Source organism: Channa argus, chromosome 13 (assembly GCF_033026475.1).
Source record: "Channa argus isolate prfri chromosome 13, Channa argus male v1.0, whole genome shotgun sequence".
In the NCBI taxonomy this organism is placed as follows: Eukaryota; Metazoa; Chordata; class Actinopteri; order Anabantiformes; family Channidae; genus Channa; species Channa argus.
Window position 1 is genome coordinate 13,507,869 of NC_090209.1, and position 12,677 is coordinate 13,520,545.

Below are 12,677 nucleotides of genomic sequence, written 5' to 3' on the forward strand. Positions count from 1 at the left end.
CTTGTTTGATAATCAGCTTATGTCTGGTTATTGCGTATTGCCAGCTGGCTGTGTGCCCAGTGCCACAGTAGCTAGGCAGTGAATCGGGTGTTTTTTGCCTTATCATCCCTTTGATTAATCACTTTCTTCCTACTGTAGTTTGTGTGCAAGAATGACAAATGCATTCCTTTTTGGTGGAAATGTGACACAGAGGACGACTGTGGGGACAGGTCAGACGAGCCAGCAGACTGCCGTAAGTATATAAGTGAAATAATTTAAGATTCTGTAAGCAAGTTTACTTATCACTTTGTGATTCTGCAGGGAGGAAGTGTTTCTTTGCTCTCTGGTACTGATAAGTCTTTATTTTTATTAATAATTTTGTCCTTGACAGCCGAATTCAAATGCAGGCCGGGGCAGTTCCAGTGCGGCACAGGCATCTGCACCAACCCTGCCTACATCTGTGATGGAGACAATGACTGCCAGGACAACTCTGATGAAGCCAACTGCGGTATGTTTTCTTATTATTATTACATTTTATCTCCAAATAATTGTTATTCATTTAATAATTTGCATCCTGGCAAATTTTTCGCCGCTTGATTACTGATTAGCATCATAAATGCTTCATGGTTGTTTGTTTCTCTGTAGACATTCATGTTTGCCTGCCGAGTCAATTCAAATGCTCGCACCCAAGCCGCTGCATCCCTGGCATCTTTCGCTGCAATGGCCAAGATAACTGTGGTGAAGGAGAGGATGAAAAGGACTGTCGTAAGTAGAGACTTAGTTTTTTAAGTTACATTCTATACATCACAGTGTAACCTTGTATGTTTCAATATGTTTTACTTTCATTATCATGTTTATTTTCACACAATAACTTCTAATCTGTTATTCTTAATAGCTGAGGTCACATGTGCGCCCACCCAGTTCCAGTGTGCCATCACCAAACGCTGCATACCTCGCGTCTGGGTGTGTGACCGTGACAACGACTGTGTGGATGGATCTGATGAACCTGCCAACTGCAGTAGGACTTCCATCTTACTTTGTATTGTTTATTACAATTCATCCTGATTAGCACTACGTTTAACCACCCCCAAAATGTTTCCCCCTCCAGCCCAGATGACTTGTGGTGTGGACGAGTTTCGTTGCAAAGACTCTGGACGCTGCATCCCTGCTCGCTGGAAGTGTGACGGGGAGGACGACTGTGGCGATGCATCAGATGAACCAAAGGAAGAGTGTGGTAATAATGTCTTCTTTGTTTAAAATTAGACAGATGCACTGAAGAAACTGACTGATGTTTCCAAAATTTTATGTTTTTTCACAACAAATCACATTTTCTGTGATTTGTTCAGCTGAGAGGACATGTGAGCCATACCAGTTCAGATGCAAGAACAACCGCTGTGTGCCAGGGCGCTGGCAGTGCGACTATGACAATGACTGTGGGGACAACTCTGATGAAGACAAGTGTAGTACGTGTCACATTCAGCTTGAAAGCAATGTCTTCCTAATGTATACTGTCATCACCTGTTGTCCACTGTCCACTTACACTCATGCTTTGCCAACTTTGGTGACACACATTGCACCTTTAACTTGTTAACACCCTTTCACTGTCATTTCTGATGCATCTCACGTCATCTAATAATTGTTTCATTTCATACTGTCCCGTTGGCGTGAGCCAGAGGTAAGTTACTCTACTTTCGTATGTGAACCACTTCCATATTTAATTTCACACTGTCTTCATTCTCATGCTCCTGTCAACTGATCCCCACCCACCTGTGAGAGTCTTCAAGCATTTATTCATTTTGTAAAATTATACACTTTTTCTTCACCACTAGGTGGCACTGCACAACTCTACATTAGTGTAATTGGTTATTATCACAAAATAAAAATTAATAAAATACAAAAATTATATTATAACATTGAACCTAATTGTATTACTTCCAGCCTCTCACTTCCTCTCCTGCAGTGTTTACAGTCCATGTGCTTGTATCAACACCTGTCTTGTATTTTTGATTTTATTTTTGTTCCCCACTAGTTTCTATGATAGTCTTGGGGTGGCGGGGAAATACAATTAGTCAGCATTCTGATAATTTTCTTTACTAATATGTAATTGATTGGGAGGTTGTGCAGGGGACGTCCATACTTATTTGGGGGTGAAAATGTTATAAACACTATGCAGATAATTTGTGAAATAGTTTTGCAGAAGAAATTGCAGAAATTGTGCAGAGATAACAGGAGATTGATAACATTTGTCACAGACAGTGTCGGGATCCTTCTATTTCTTAGTGTGACCTTGTGTTTGTGCTTTTGAAGGTGTTTGCCAGTGTGAACCATGTCATTCTTCTTCTCTAGTGCCTCGACAATGTTCAGAGAGTGAGTTCGCCTGCACAAACGGCCGCTGTATTGCCGGGAGATGGAAATGTGATGGAGATCACGATTGTGCTGATGGATCTGATGAGGTACAGAAATAAATATTTAAATATTTTTATTATTTAAAATAATATTCAACCTGGAAATGATGGGAAATCGTAAGTATTCATTAAGCTTATCCTCAGTTATCCCAAATGTCTCCTCAGCATGGCTGTGATCTGAAGTGTGACAACGACCAGTACCAGTGTAAGAACGGACACTGTATACCGATTCGCTGGCGGTGTGATGCTGATCCTGACTGCATGGATGGCAGTGATGAGGAGAATTGTGGTAGTGCTGGTAAGTGAATCTTTGTGTTGTTTTTATGAAGGTTATTTTCACCACAATTGATTTGTTTTGTTTTTATTACACCAAAAGGCAACCCTTTTGGAAAATAAATAAAAATATCAATAAATGAATTTCTATTTTTATGAGGTAGAAATGTTTGGCTATGATTGGTCACATATTTGTTATCAGAACTAAATGCCATGAAATGACTTCAGGCCTAAAAGCAAATGATCAATAAAAGTCACTTCCCATTTTTTCAGCTGGGCGTCACTGCCCAATGGACGAGTTGCAGTGTAACAATACTTTATGCAAACCCCTCGCCTGGATGTGTGATGGGGAGGACGACTGTGGGGACAACTCTGACGAGAATCCAGAAGACTGCCGTGAGTGCAGCTTTTGAACCACACTTACACAAAAATGCTTTTAGCTTAATCTTGACTGAACTTTTGACAAAATTATTATATTTCTTCTGCCTTCTTTGTTCCTTATTTCTTTTTTCACTTTTCGGCTGTTAGGGAAGTTCCAGTGTCCTCCCACCCGGGTTTTCCGCTGCCAAAATGATCGTGTTTGCCTGAAAATGTCAAAAAGATGTGACGGCATCAATAACTGCGGCGACAACTCGGACGAACTGAACTGCCGTACGTTTTCGGCTCATTTAAGTTGCTGTGACAACTCTAACCTTCTCTAACTTTGATTAAGTTTGGTGTTATATGTCTACAGAAGCCCCTCCAACTGTTCCCACTTGTGAGAAGGATGAGTTCCTGTGTGCCAATGGCAGATGCATCAGCTCAACTCTGCGCTGTAATTTCTTTAATGACTGTGAGGACTACGGCTCTGATGAAATCAACTGCAAGACAGGTGTCTGATGTCAAATGTGTCTATATTATAACGAACCACAGATCTGATAACTGTAGTCTTTAAACTTGACATCTAATGACTTATATTTCATTTGTTGCATATATTTTTTCAGACATAAAACTAAATGACTGTAGGAGTAACAGGACACAGTGTGGTGATGGAGATGAAGCCCACTGTGTCACTAATGGCACAGATTCGTTTTGCTCCTGTAAGCCAGGCTTCCAGAAGACAGGACACCACACCTGTGGAGGTATTCATGCAGTAATACCAGCACCTTTTCTGACAAACAACTCATTTCACATATATAAAATATTATATTTTGTAATATTTTTCTGTTTATTTTTGTTAATTTTTCAATCGCTGTGGATTTTTCAGATAAAAATGAATGTCTACAATTTGGAGTCTGTTCCCACATCTGCAACAACACCAAAGGCTCCTACAAATGCATCTGCCACAAATACTTTACCAGGATCAACGACACCTGCAAGGCTGACAGTGAGGACCAGAACTTGATATTGATGTTTTTATTATGCATCTCTCTTTTAGGCTATTCTAACCTGTAACTAATCATCACTTCCATGGTTCATGTTTAAGACTCTTTTCTTTTTACTTTTCAGACATGAACAGCAGTCAACAGATCCTCTACATAGCTGATGACAATGAAATTCGCAGCCTGGATCCTGGTATGCCCAACTGGCGCTATGAGCAGACCTTTCAGGGTGATGCCAGCGTGCGTATTGATGCAATGGACCTCCATATCAAAACTAACCGCATCTTCTGGACCAACTGGCACACGGGCCGCATCTCCTCTTATGAACTTCCAGGACTGTCCACATCATCCTCCTCCAACTCTCATCGGAACCGTCGACAGAGTGAGGGCAGGATCACCAACCTGCAGGTAATACAAATGTGTACAGAAAAACTGTCTGTCCGCCTTACTGGGACACACAGCACACGCACAAATATATGCTTCTGCTCTTTTCCAGATCAAAGAGCTAAAGATGCCTCGTGGTATAGCAGTGGACTGGGTGGCTGGTAATCTGTATTGGACCGACTCAGGTCGAGATGTAATAGAAGTGGCCCAGATGTCAGGCCAACATTGCAAGACCCTAATCTCTGGCATGATAGATGAGCCTTATGCAATTGTAGTGGATCCGCAGCGAGGGTAACAGACAGTGCTGAGCACTGACTGTGATTTCAATGGAACCATAACATAAAATGTTATGTTAAATACGGCTTTTTTCTGTTATTATGCCTTAGATAATTGTCTGTCCTCTGTTTTCCCTCAGAACCATGTATTGGGCAGACTGGGGAAACCATCCTAAAATCGAAACAGCTGCCATGGACGGCACTCTGAGGCAAACTCTAGTGCATGAGAACATCCAGTGGCCCACAGGTTGGTAATGTATTAGTGTATGGTTTATCATAACCCTGAAGGCCAAGCAGAATCACAGCCTTCGGTTCTGTATAGGTTATCATGTCTTTATGTAAAAGCCCTTTTATTCTGCCTGTACAGGTTTGGCTGTGGACTACTTCAATGAGCGTCTTTACTGGGCAGACGCTAAGCTGTCAGTGATTGGCAGTGTGCGTTTGGATGGCTCTGACCCTGTCATTGCTGTTTCTGGCATCAAAAACAGTTGAGTTCTTTGTACAGTGGAAAAATTAAACCTGCAAGTTTAGCCATCTGCCATTAACATGTTACCTGCCTATAATTCTATTTTGATTATTTTCTTTTCTCTCATTTCCAGACTTGCTTCATCCCTTCAGCATAGATATCTTTGAGGATTATATTTATGGGGTCACGTATGTCAACAACTTTGTCTTCCGTGTAAACAAGTTTGGCAAAGGCTCCATGGAGAACCTTACCACAGGCATCAACCATGCTACCGACATAGTCCTGTACCACCGTTACAAGCAACCAGAGAGTGAGTATCAGACATTATATTTCTTGAAATGTTGCAGGTTTTATTCAATGAGTCTCCAGGGAATTAGAAAAAAAAATGTAATGTCAATAGTTTAAACTACACATAATGAAAAACACACATATTTCAAGATGCATGCCATTTTCTTAATGGATATTTTCTTTCTTTGTACATCAGTGACTAACCCATGTGACAGGAAGAAATGTGAGTGGCTGTGTCTGCTCAGCCCCAGTGGACCAGTGTGTACCTGTCCTAACAACTATGTGGCCGACAACGGCACATGTACAGAGAGGCCAAGCCCCACCCAGTCACCATTCTGTAAGTCTGCATACATACGGTACCTATCAATTCACATATATGCATACAGCCAAACAGAAAATAATAGCACTTTTATCTCTGCAGCTCCCCCCTCAGGGCCATGTGATATTCAGTGTCAGAATGGCGGCAGCTGCTTCCTCAATGCCCGTCAGGTGGCAAAGTGTCGTTGCCAGCCCAGCTACACTGGAGAAAGGTGTGAGATCAACCAGTGCAGGGATTACTGCAAGAACGGAGGCACATGCACTGCTTCTCATACGGGTAAATCACAAAACACACTTATATAATCCTAGATTATTTATTATAGACTTGCTGTTATGTAAACATCTAACTTTCCCATACTTTTATTAACTTTTAATTTAGCAGTCATTTTGTGAACTCTTCACAGTATATCATCAGAAAGCAACAAACTAATGATAGTAATGACTTATAGCCAGCCTAGTGGCATGGCTCTTTACATTGGAGCCACAACTTCAGTCCAGACTAAAAATCTTGACAACCATTTGTTGGATCCAAATGAAATTGAACGGACAGTCACTATTTCATGAGCACTTGGGTGATAACCTGACCTTTTTTCCTTTATGAGCTTGAAATCTTGGGTTATAAGATTGGATTGGAAGGATTGCCATGAATTAGGTCAAGACTGTAATCACTTTGACATCTCATTTTCTAATACTTAGATTTATGACCAGATATCTGCAAAAGTCCACATTCCTTTGTGGTCAGTGCTGGTTAAAAATGTATGGCTTTATAAGACACTAAACCTAAATGGTGAACATGTCAAACTTTCTACCTTTTTATTATCAATGTCTTTGCATGAAGACAACTTTGCTGAAGCTATAACGTCAGGGCCACTAATGTGGCAGTAAATTCTTTGTCTTCTTTTATCTGTTGTGGGTGGGAAAACCCAAACTATTCAGGAAAACAAACATATTGTGGCAAAGAAGCATCTAATAAGTCAATTATTAAGTCATCTTATGTCTTTTCATATTACGATTTCATAAGAAATGAAGAAATCATAAGAAAATCTACTCTGCTAAGTAATCTAGGCAAACATGTTTTGTTTGTTCTGAAATTTCCACCCAAAAAGCTGTCGCAGAGAGTGCGTGAACCAAGTGATGTCCACATGTCTGCAGTTCTCAGTTTTTCCTAGTATTTCATTTATTTCATTATACATAAACCCGTGTATATTATTACATAAAATTTTGGAAACTGGGTAAAATCATATGCCTGTAAGAAGATGTAATATGTGCAGCTCTTTTTTTACCACCTAAGTCATTTTATACCTGTTGTAGGTGCTCCAACTTGCAGATGCCCCAAAGGCTTCACAGGACCCACATGCAACCGCCACACTTGTCAGGACTACTGCTTGAATGGGGGCAACTGCTCAGTCAACATGGGCAACCAGCCAAGCTGTAGCTGCCCATCAGAGTACCCGGGAGATCAGTGCCAGTACCGTATGTGGTCGCATTTTCAAATGTTGCTACATAGGTTTTACCTCTACTATTTTTATGGCTATTTTTTAAATAGCCATTTACATTCATGTACATTTAGTCTTTGTTATGCAGTATTTACAAAACATACCATGGTTAAAACAAGCAAAAGAATTGTTCATTATTTAGAGTCCACCACTACTAACCCTATGGGGGATAATGTGATTCCATGACCGTACTCATACGTCTTCTCTCCTATTGCTCAGGTACATGTGAAGGGTTTTGTCAAAATGGTGGAACCTGCCTGGAAACTTCCAACGGCACCAAACTGTGTATGTGTCCCACTCAATACATCGGACAACAGTGTGAGCTGGACAAATGTCAGTTCTGTGGAACGGGCACGTGTTTGACACCATCCTCAGGGGAGGTTTCCTGCAGGTCGGTACACTATGTGAGCCTCTGCTTAAAGTAAATCCAACATGGATTTGCAAATGTTTGACATGTATTTTGTACTACTCAGTCTATTCACACTCCGTAAAGGTAACACTGATTGGAAAGTGGAAAACATTGCATTCATTAATGCTGCTTTTTTAATACTGTGAGGGGATATTTTTAAGGAATCTAATAAAATATCCATTGGTGTATGTTTTTGTAGCTGTCCCAATGGTCAGACCCAACCTAGCTGCTATTCCTGTAAGGAATACTGCACAAAGGGACAATGTTCTGTGGACTCTCGCACGCTGCTGCCTCAGTGCAGGTAAGATATGACACCCAGGCCCATCACTATTTTTTCTGGCTTTTTAACTCACACACATAAACACACATTGTTGCTACTTTTGTGTCCAGGTGTCCCCTTGGATGGACAGGATACAGATGTGAAGTCACAGCTGTGGATCCTTCTAATTCAAATGGAAGTAAGTCACAGAGTTCCTCCCTGAGATTCTTGAAAGTAGATATGACTTTGCTCCTATTTGCTCACATTTGCCCATTCACAGGTACTGCCCCTATCGTCATCCCAGTGCTTCTGCTGCTGCTACTGGCACTACTGGTAGTTGGTGCCATCTTGTGGTACAAGCGGAGAATGCGCGGGTAGGTCCCGGTTTCAGAGTTGTTTTTTCTTTAATTCGAACTCCATCTTCATCTGCTCCTCACACCTATACTTTCTATACTTTCTACTTTCTCTTTCTCTCTTACCTTTTGATAACCTACTATTTCCTGTCTCCCAGGTCTCTATGGCCAGGCAAATCTCGTTCTCAGTCCTTGCGGTAACTTAAGTGTCCCCCCCCCTTCCCTAATCTCAGTTCAGATTGACCATGCTTTTTGTCAGTCTGTTTGTCCATTCTTTTGGTCAACAAAGAAATCTGTCTGTCTTGTCCTTGCTTGCCATCTCCTGTTTGCCTCCTTGTGTTTTCCTACGCAGGGACTTAACTTTTCCAGTCATGCACAAAATATTGGACTTTTTTGTCCTTCCTGTATGTTCATACATCCCTGTCTTTACATGTGTAAGTGTTAGACTTTGACTATATGCTTGCATTGCAAAATTTACAGTTGTGCATCCATTAGAAAAGTGTAAATGCTTGCAACAGACAAATAATTGCAATGTGGAAATCCAGCATTCTGCACAATAGACATGCTGCAGTATAATTATAGGGTTTGATCAAATGACTTTTTGACAAAAAGCTCTTTTGATAACCTTTTAATATATGTTGTCTTGTTTGTGTGTAGCTGGTGCTGAGTCAGTACCTGGTTTATGCCAAGTTGTGACAATTTTAGGTTACTGTGAATTTGATTTATGGGCTCTCCGTAAAAAATGTCTTTTAACAAGGCTAGATCTATTGCTCAGTCAATTTGTTTCTCTATTTCCCTCTGCAGTGCCAAGGGCTTCCAGCACCACCGAATGACAAATGGAGCCATGAATGTTGAGATTGGGAATCCTGCCTATAAAATCTACGAAGGAGACCCTGACGATGAAACTGGGGAACTCCTTGATTCAGACTTTGCTTTGGATCCAGACAAGGTAACAAAGCAAAACACCCTTTTGTTTAAAGGGTCAGCACATCAACATCACAAAAAACAAATACAACCACAATTCCAAAAAAGTTTGGAGGAAGTGTAAATGTAAACAAAAACAGAGTGCAATGATTTGTAAATCTCAGCAACCCATATTGTATTCACTATATAATTTAAACTATATATCAAGATGTTGAAACAGACATTTTACCATTCCATGGAAAATATTAGCTCATTTTAAATTTAATGGCAGCAAAACATCTCAGAAAAGTTGGAACAGGGCAATGTTTACCATTGTGTGGCATCCCCTCTTCTTTTAACAACTGTCTGTAAACGTCTGGCAAGTGAAGAGACCAGTTGCTAAGGTTTTAGGAGAAGAATGTTGTCCCATTCTCATCTGATGCAGGATTCTAGCTGCTTAACAGTCCTGCGAAATTTGCAAGGCCTTCCCTGAAATAGATGTTCTCAGGCTGGGAGCATATGCTGCTCTAAAACTCTATGTATTTTTCCGAATTGATGGTGCCTTTCCAGATATGTAAGCTGCCCACGCCATAGGCACTAATGCACCCCCACACAATAAGAGATGCAGGCTTTTGAACTGTCTGCTGATAACAAGCTGGATGCTCCATCCCCTCTTTAGTCTGCATGACATGGCGTCCGTGGTTTCCAAAAAGCATTCTGACCACAGAACAGTTTTCCATTTTGCTTCAGACCATTTTAAATGAGCGTTGGCCCAGAGAACAAAACAATGTTTCTGGATCGTGTTTACATATGGCATCGTCTTTGCTTGATTCAGCTTTAACTTACATTTGTGGATTGCACAGTGAACCCTGTTCACTGACAGTGATTTCTGGAAGTGTTCCTGAGCCCATGCAGTGATTTCCAGCAGAGAATCATGCCTGTTTTTAATGCAGTGCAGCTTTGACCTTCGGCCTTGTCCGTTGTGCACAGAGATTCTTCCTGATTCTCTGAATCTTATGATGATAATATATACTGTAGATGGTGGGATCTTCAAAGTCTTCTCAAATTTACATTGAGGAGCTTTTTTTTTACAATGTATAAAATGTTTTTATACATTTTTATACACAGTTTGTCACAGATTGGTGAACCTCTACCCATCTTTACTTTCATGAGGCTCTGCCTCTCTGAAATTTTCCTTTTATACTCAGTCATGTTACTGACCTGTTGTCAATTAACCTTATTAGTTGTCAAATGATCCTTCATTTGTTTTTGATTTGTTGCAATTACTTTTCCTTTTTTGAGATGTGTTGCTGGCATCAAATTCAAAATGAGCTAATATTTCCATGAAATGGTAACATTTCTCAGTTTCAACATCTGATCTGTTGGTTATGTTTTATTGTAAATAAAGTTTGGGTTGATAAGATTTGCAAATCATTGTATTCCTTTTTTTTTTTTTATTTTACACATCCTCCCACATTTTTTTGGAATTAGGGTTGTATTTTCAATTCCTGTAATATCCAGATCATTTCAGTTTTTTTTATCACCCCAGGTTTGTTGACAGCAGTTTCTACCAGTGAATAAATTTTTATAGTACATAATGCAGTGAATTCTCCTTTTATATTTAAACCATGTCACCATGTAATTTCCTTTGCTCCACAGCCCACCAACTTCACCAACCCAGTGTATGCCACCCTTTACATGGGCGCCCACAACAGCCGCAACTCTCTGGCCAGCACAGATGAAAAAAAGGAGCTTCTCTCCCAGGGCGATGAGGACATGAGTGACCCGCTGGCGTAGACCTCGGCATGGATTGAACTCTGCCAATACTGCCCCGCCCAACCTAGTGCTGAGCCAACAAGCTCTCTCATCTTATGCCTTTACCAACTGAAAAGAAAAGCAACAACAACAAAAAAAGCAAGAACACTGTATAAAATGTATAAAATGAAGGACTACTTTTTTAAGTGATTGCAGTATTATATTTTGTTCTTTGACAAAAAAAAGCCTCTGGCGATGAAAAAGGAACCATTTTATAGACATTTATTTAGTTCTTTTAATTTTTCCTCACAATTCTTCTTCACTTGTCATGCATATAGCCACTACCTCTGTGCAAATGGAAAAGATAGAGAGATACAAATGGCAGTGGAACAATTTTAATTTTTTATTTTTGTATGAATTGTATATGGAAAAAAGAATATTGTTCCATCCCAGAAAAAATTGCCAAGTGTTTGTTTTTAAATGAACAAGAGAAGTGTCAGTGCTCACTATGAATGCTGCCTGGATGCTACTTTAGTTTAGTCTTTCACATTATGTGTATATGTACGTTTGCTGCTGCAGGTCTAAAGGGCGAAATGAGATATTGTTTAACTGCATATGTACACATGGGGGACTCAGCATTACAGACAGTGTCTGTTCTGTTGTCTCAAAGAACAACTTTCAATTGATTGTCTTATCTCCTTGCACAGGCTAAAGTTATATATATTTACATATATATAAACCTATTAACAAAGTGTCTTGAAAATATACCCAGGAATACAAACATCAGTTACAAATAGCAGTCTGTACTTTTTAACATTTTTTTTAATTCATTGTATAATTGACATACTTTGTGTCAGCAATGAATGAGTCAGTGTATGAGTGCGCTGGATGAAGATGATTGTAATAAAGTTGACATTCCAGGATCAAAACTCTGGGATGGCTGTCTGTGGCCTTGGTTTAGACTTCCGCAGGACACTCTGGGCAGGAGCTGGATGTTGCTCTGAAACTGTTCTAGAAAATGAAGTGGAGTGACGGCAAACTTTAGTGAATTTCCAGTCCTCCCTGAAAAACTATCTGCTACAAATAATTAGCTGAGAATGGTTACATTTAGTTTTTTTGCTCCTTGTCTTTTGATTGTAAATGTACTTTCAGGAATGGACATGGAGACCATTTAATGGTACATACTTCTGTGGGAGGTTGTTTTTTTTCTCCTTTGGATTGTTTGTAATTACATGGACGTGTAATTTAGGTTAATGCTCATTGTTAAGCACAGGAAGGAGACAGATGAGCTTCCTGATAAGCATTCCTTTGTTAATTCCTTTGCTTTGCTGCTGATGCTAAAGTCTGTCTGCCTGGGTTTTAGTCTTAAAAAGTGTTGCTCTGTGTGTGTGTGTGTGTGTGTGTGTGTTACACTACTCACCACGCTGCTTTTAACTGAGCTCATCAGCTAAACCTGTCACATCATTCTGCATGGTGCTCTCAATCTGCCATCCTAAAGGAAACATTCTGGCTTTCCCCCTCACTTGTTAACAGTATTCACTTTTTCTTTTCTTTTTTTAACATCCTGCTCTGGTAGATATCTCACCTGACCATGTAAATCAGAATAATCTCCTTTCAGTTGGGAAACCTTTTTTGGCTCAAAAACCTCCACATGGATATTTGTGGTTCTGATTGTTTTGTTATGATTCTATTTCTTTTTGATATAAGAAATTAAATGGATTTTTATAGTAGAACTGTACAGTGGCTCTGTTGG

At 40.0% G+C, this 12,677-nt stretch overlaps 1 protein-coding gene across 3 annotated transcripts in view; it reads left to right on the forward strand.

The window, feature by feature from the left end:
* Window positions 1-12,662, forward strand: part of lrp1ab (low density lipoprotein receptor-related protein 1Ab) — a 76,262-nt gene extending 63,600 nt beyond the window's left edge. For 2 of the 3 annotated variants that reach the window (XM_067528252.1, XM_067528253.1), the window contains 28 exons: window positions 139-232; window positions 371-487; window positions 625-744; window positions 875-997; window positions 1,088-1,213; window positions 1,326-1,442; window positions 2,326-2,432; window positions 2,550-2,682; window positions 2,931-3,053; window positions 3,186-3,308; window positions 3,391-3,528; window positions 3,641-3,778; window positions 3,904-4,023; window positions 4,146-4,426; window positions 4,515-4,693; window positions 4,818-4,924; window positions 5,045-5,164; window positions 5,277-5,453; window positions 5,628-5,768; window positions 5,853-6,026; window positions 7,061-7,222; window positions 7,465-7,636; window positions 7,854-7,955; window positions 8,045-8,112; window positions 8,194-8,287; window positions 8,425-8,463; window positions 9,071-9,215; window positions 10,829-12,662. In XM_067528252.1, coding sequence (XP_067384353.1) covers window positions 139-232; window positions 371-487; window positions 625-744; window positions 875-997; window positions 1,088-1,213; window positions 1,326-1,442; window positions 2,326-2,432; window positions 2,550-2,682; window positions 2,931-3,053; window positions 3,186-3,308; window positions 3,391-3,528; window positions 3,641-3,778; window positions 3,904-4,023; window positions 4,146-4,426; window positions 4,515-4,693; window positions 4,818-4,924; window positions 5,045-5,164; window positions 5,277-5,453; window positions 5,628-5,768; window positions 5,853-6,026; window positions 7,061-7,222; window positions 7,465-7,636; window positions 7,854-7,955; window positions 8,045-8,112; window positions 8,194-8,287; window positions 8,425-8,463; window positions 9,071-9,215; window positions 10,829-10,966 — 3,678 coding nt within the window. In that variant the 3' untranslated portion in view covers window positions 10,967-12,662. The remainder of the gene's footprint in view (window positions 1-138; window positions 233-370; window positions 488-624; window positions 745-874; window positions 998-1,087; window positions 1,214-1,325; window positions 1,443-2,325; window positions 2,433-2,549; window positions 2,683-2,930; window positions 3,054-3,185; window positions 3,309-3,390; window positions 3,529-3,640; window positions 3,779-3,903; window positions 4,024-4,145; window positions 4,427-4,514; window positions 4,694-4,817; window positions 4,925-5,044; window positions 5,165-5,276; window positions 5,454-5,627; window positions 5,769-5,852; window positions 6,027-7,060; window positions 7,223-7,464; window positions 7,637-7,853; window positions 7,956-8,044; window positions 8,113-8,193; window positions 8,288-8,424; window positions 8,464-9,070; window positions 9,216-10,828) is intronic. The other variant, XM_067528254.1, reaches the window with a different exon arrangement.
* Window positions 12,663-12,677: the final 15 nt, after the last annotated feature.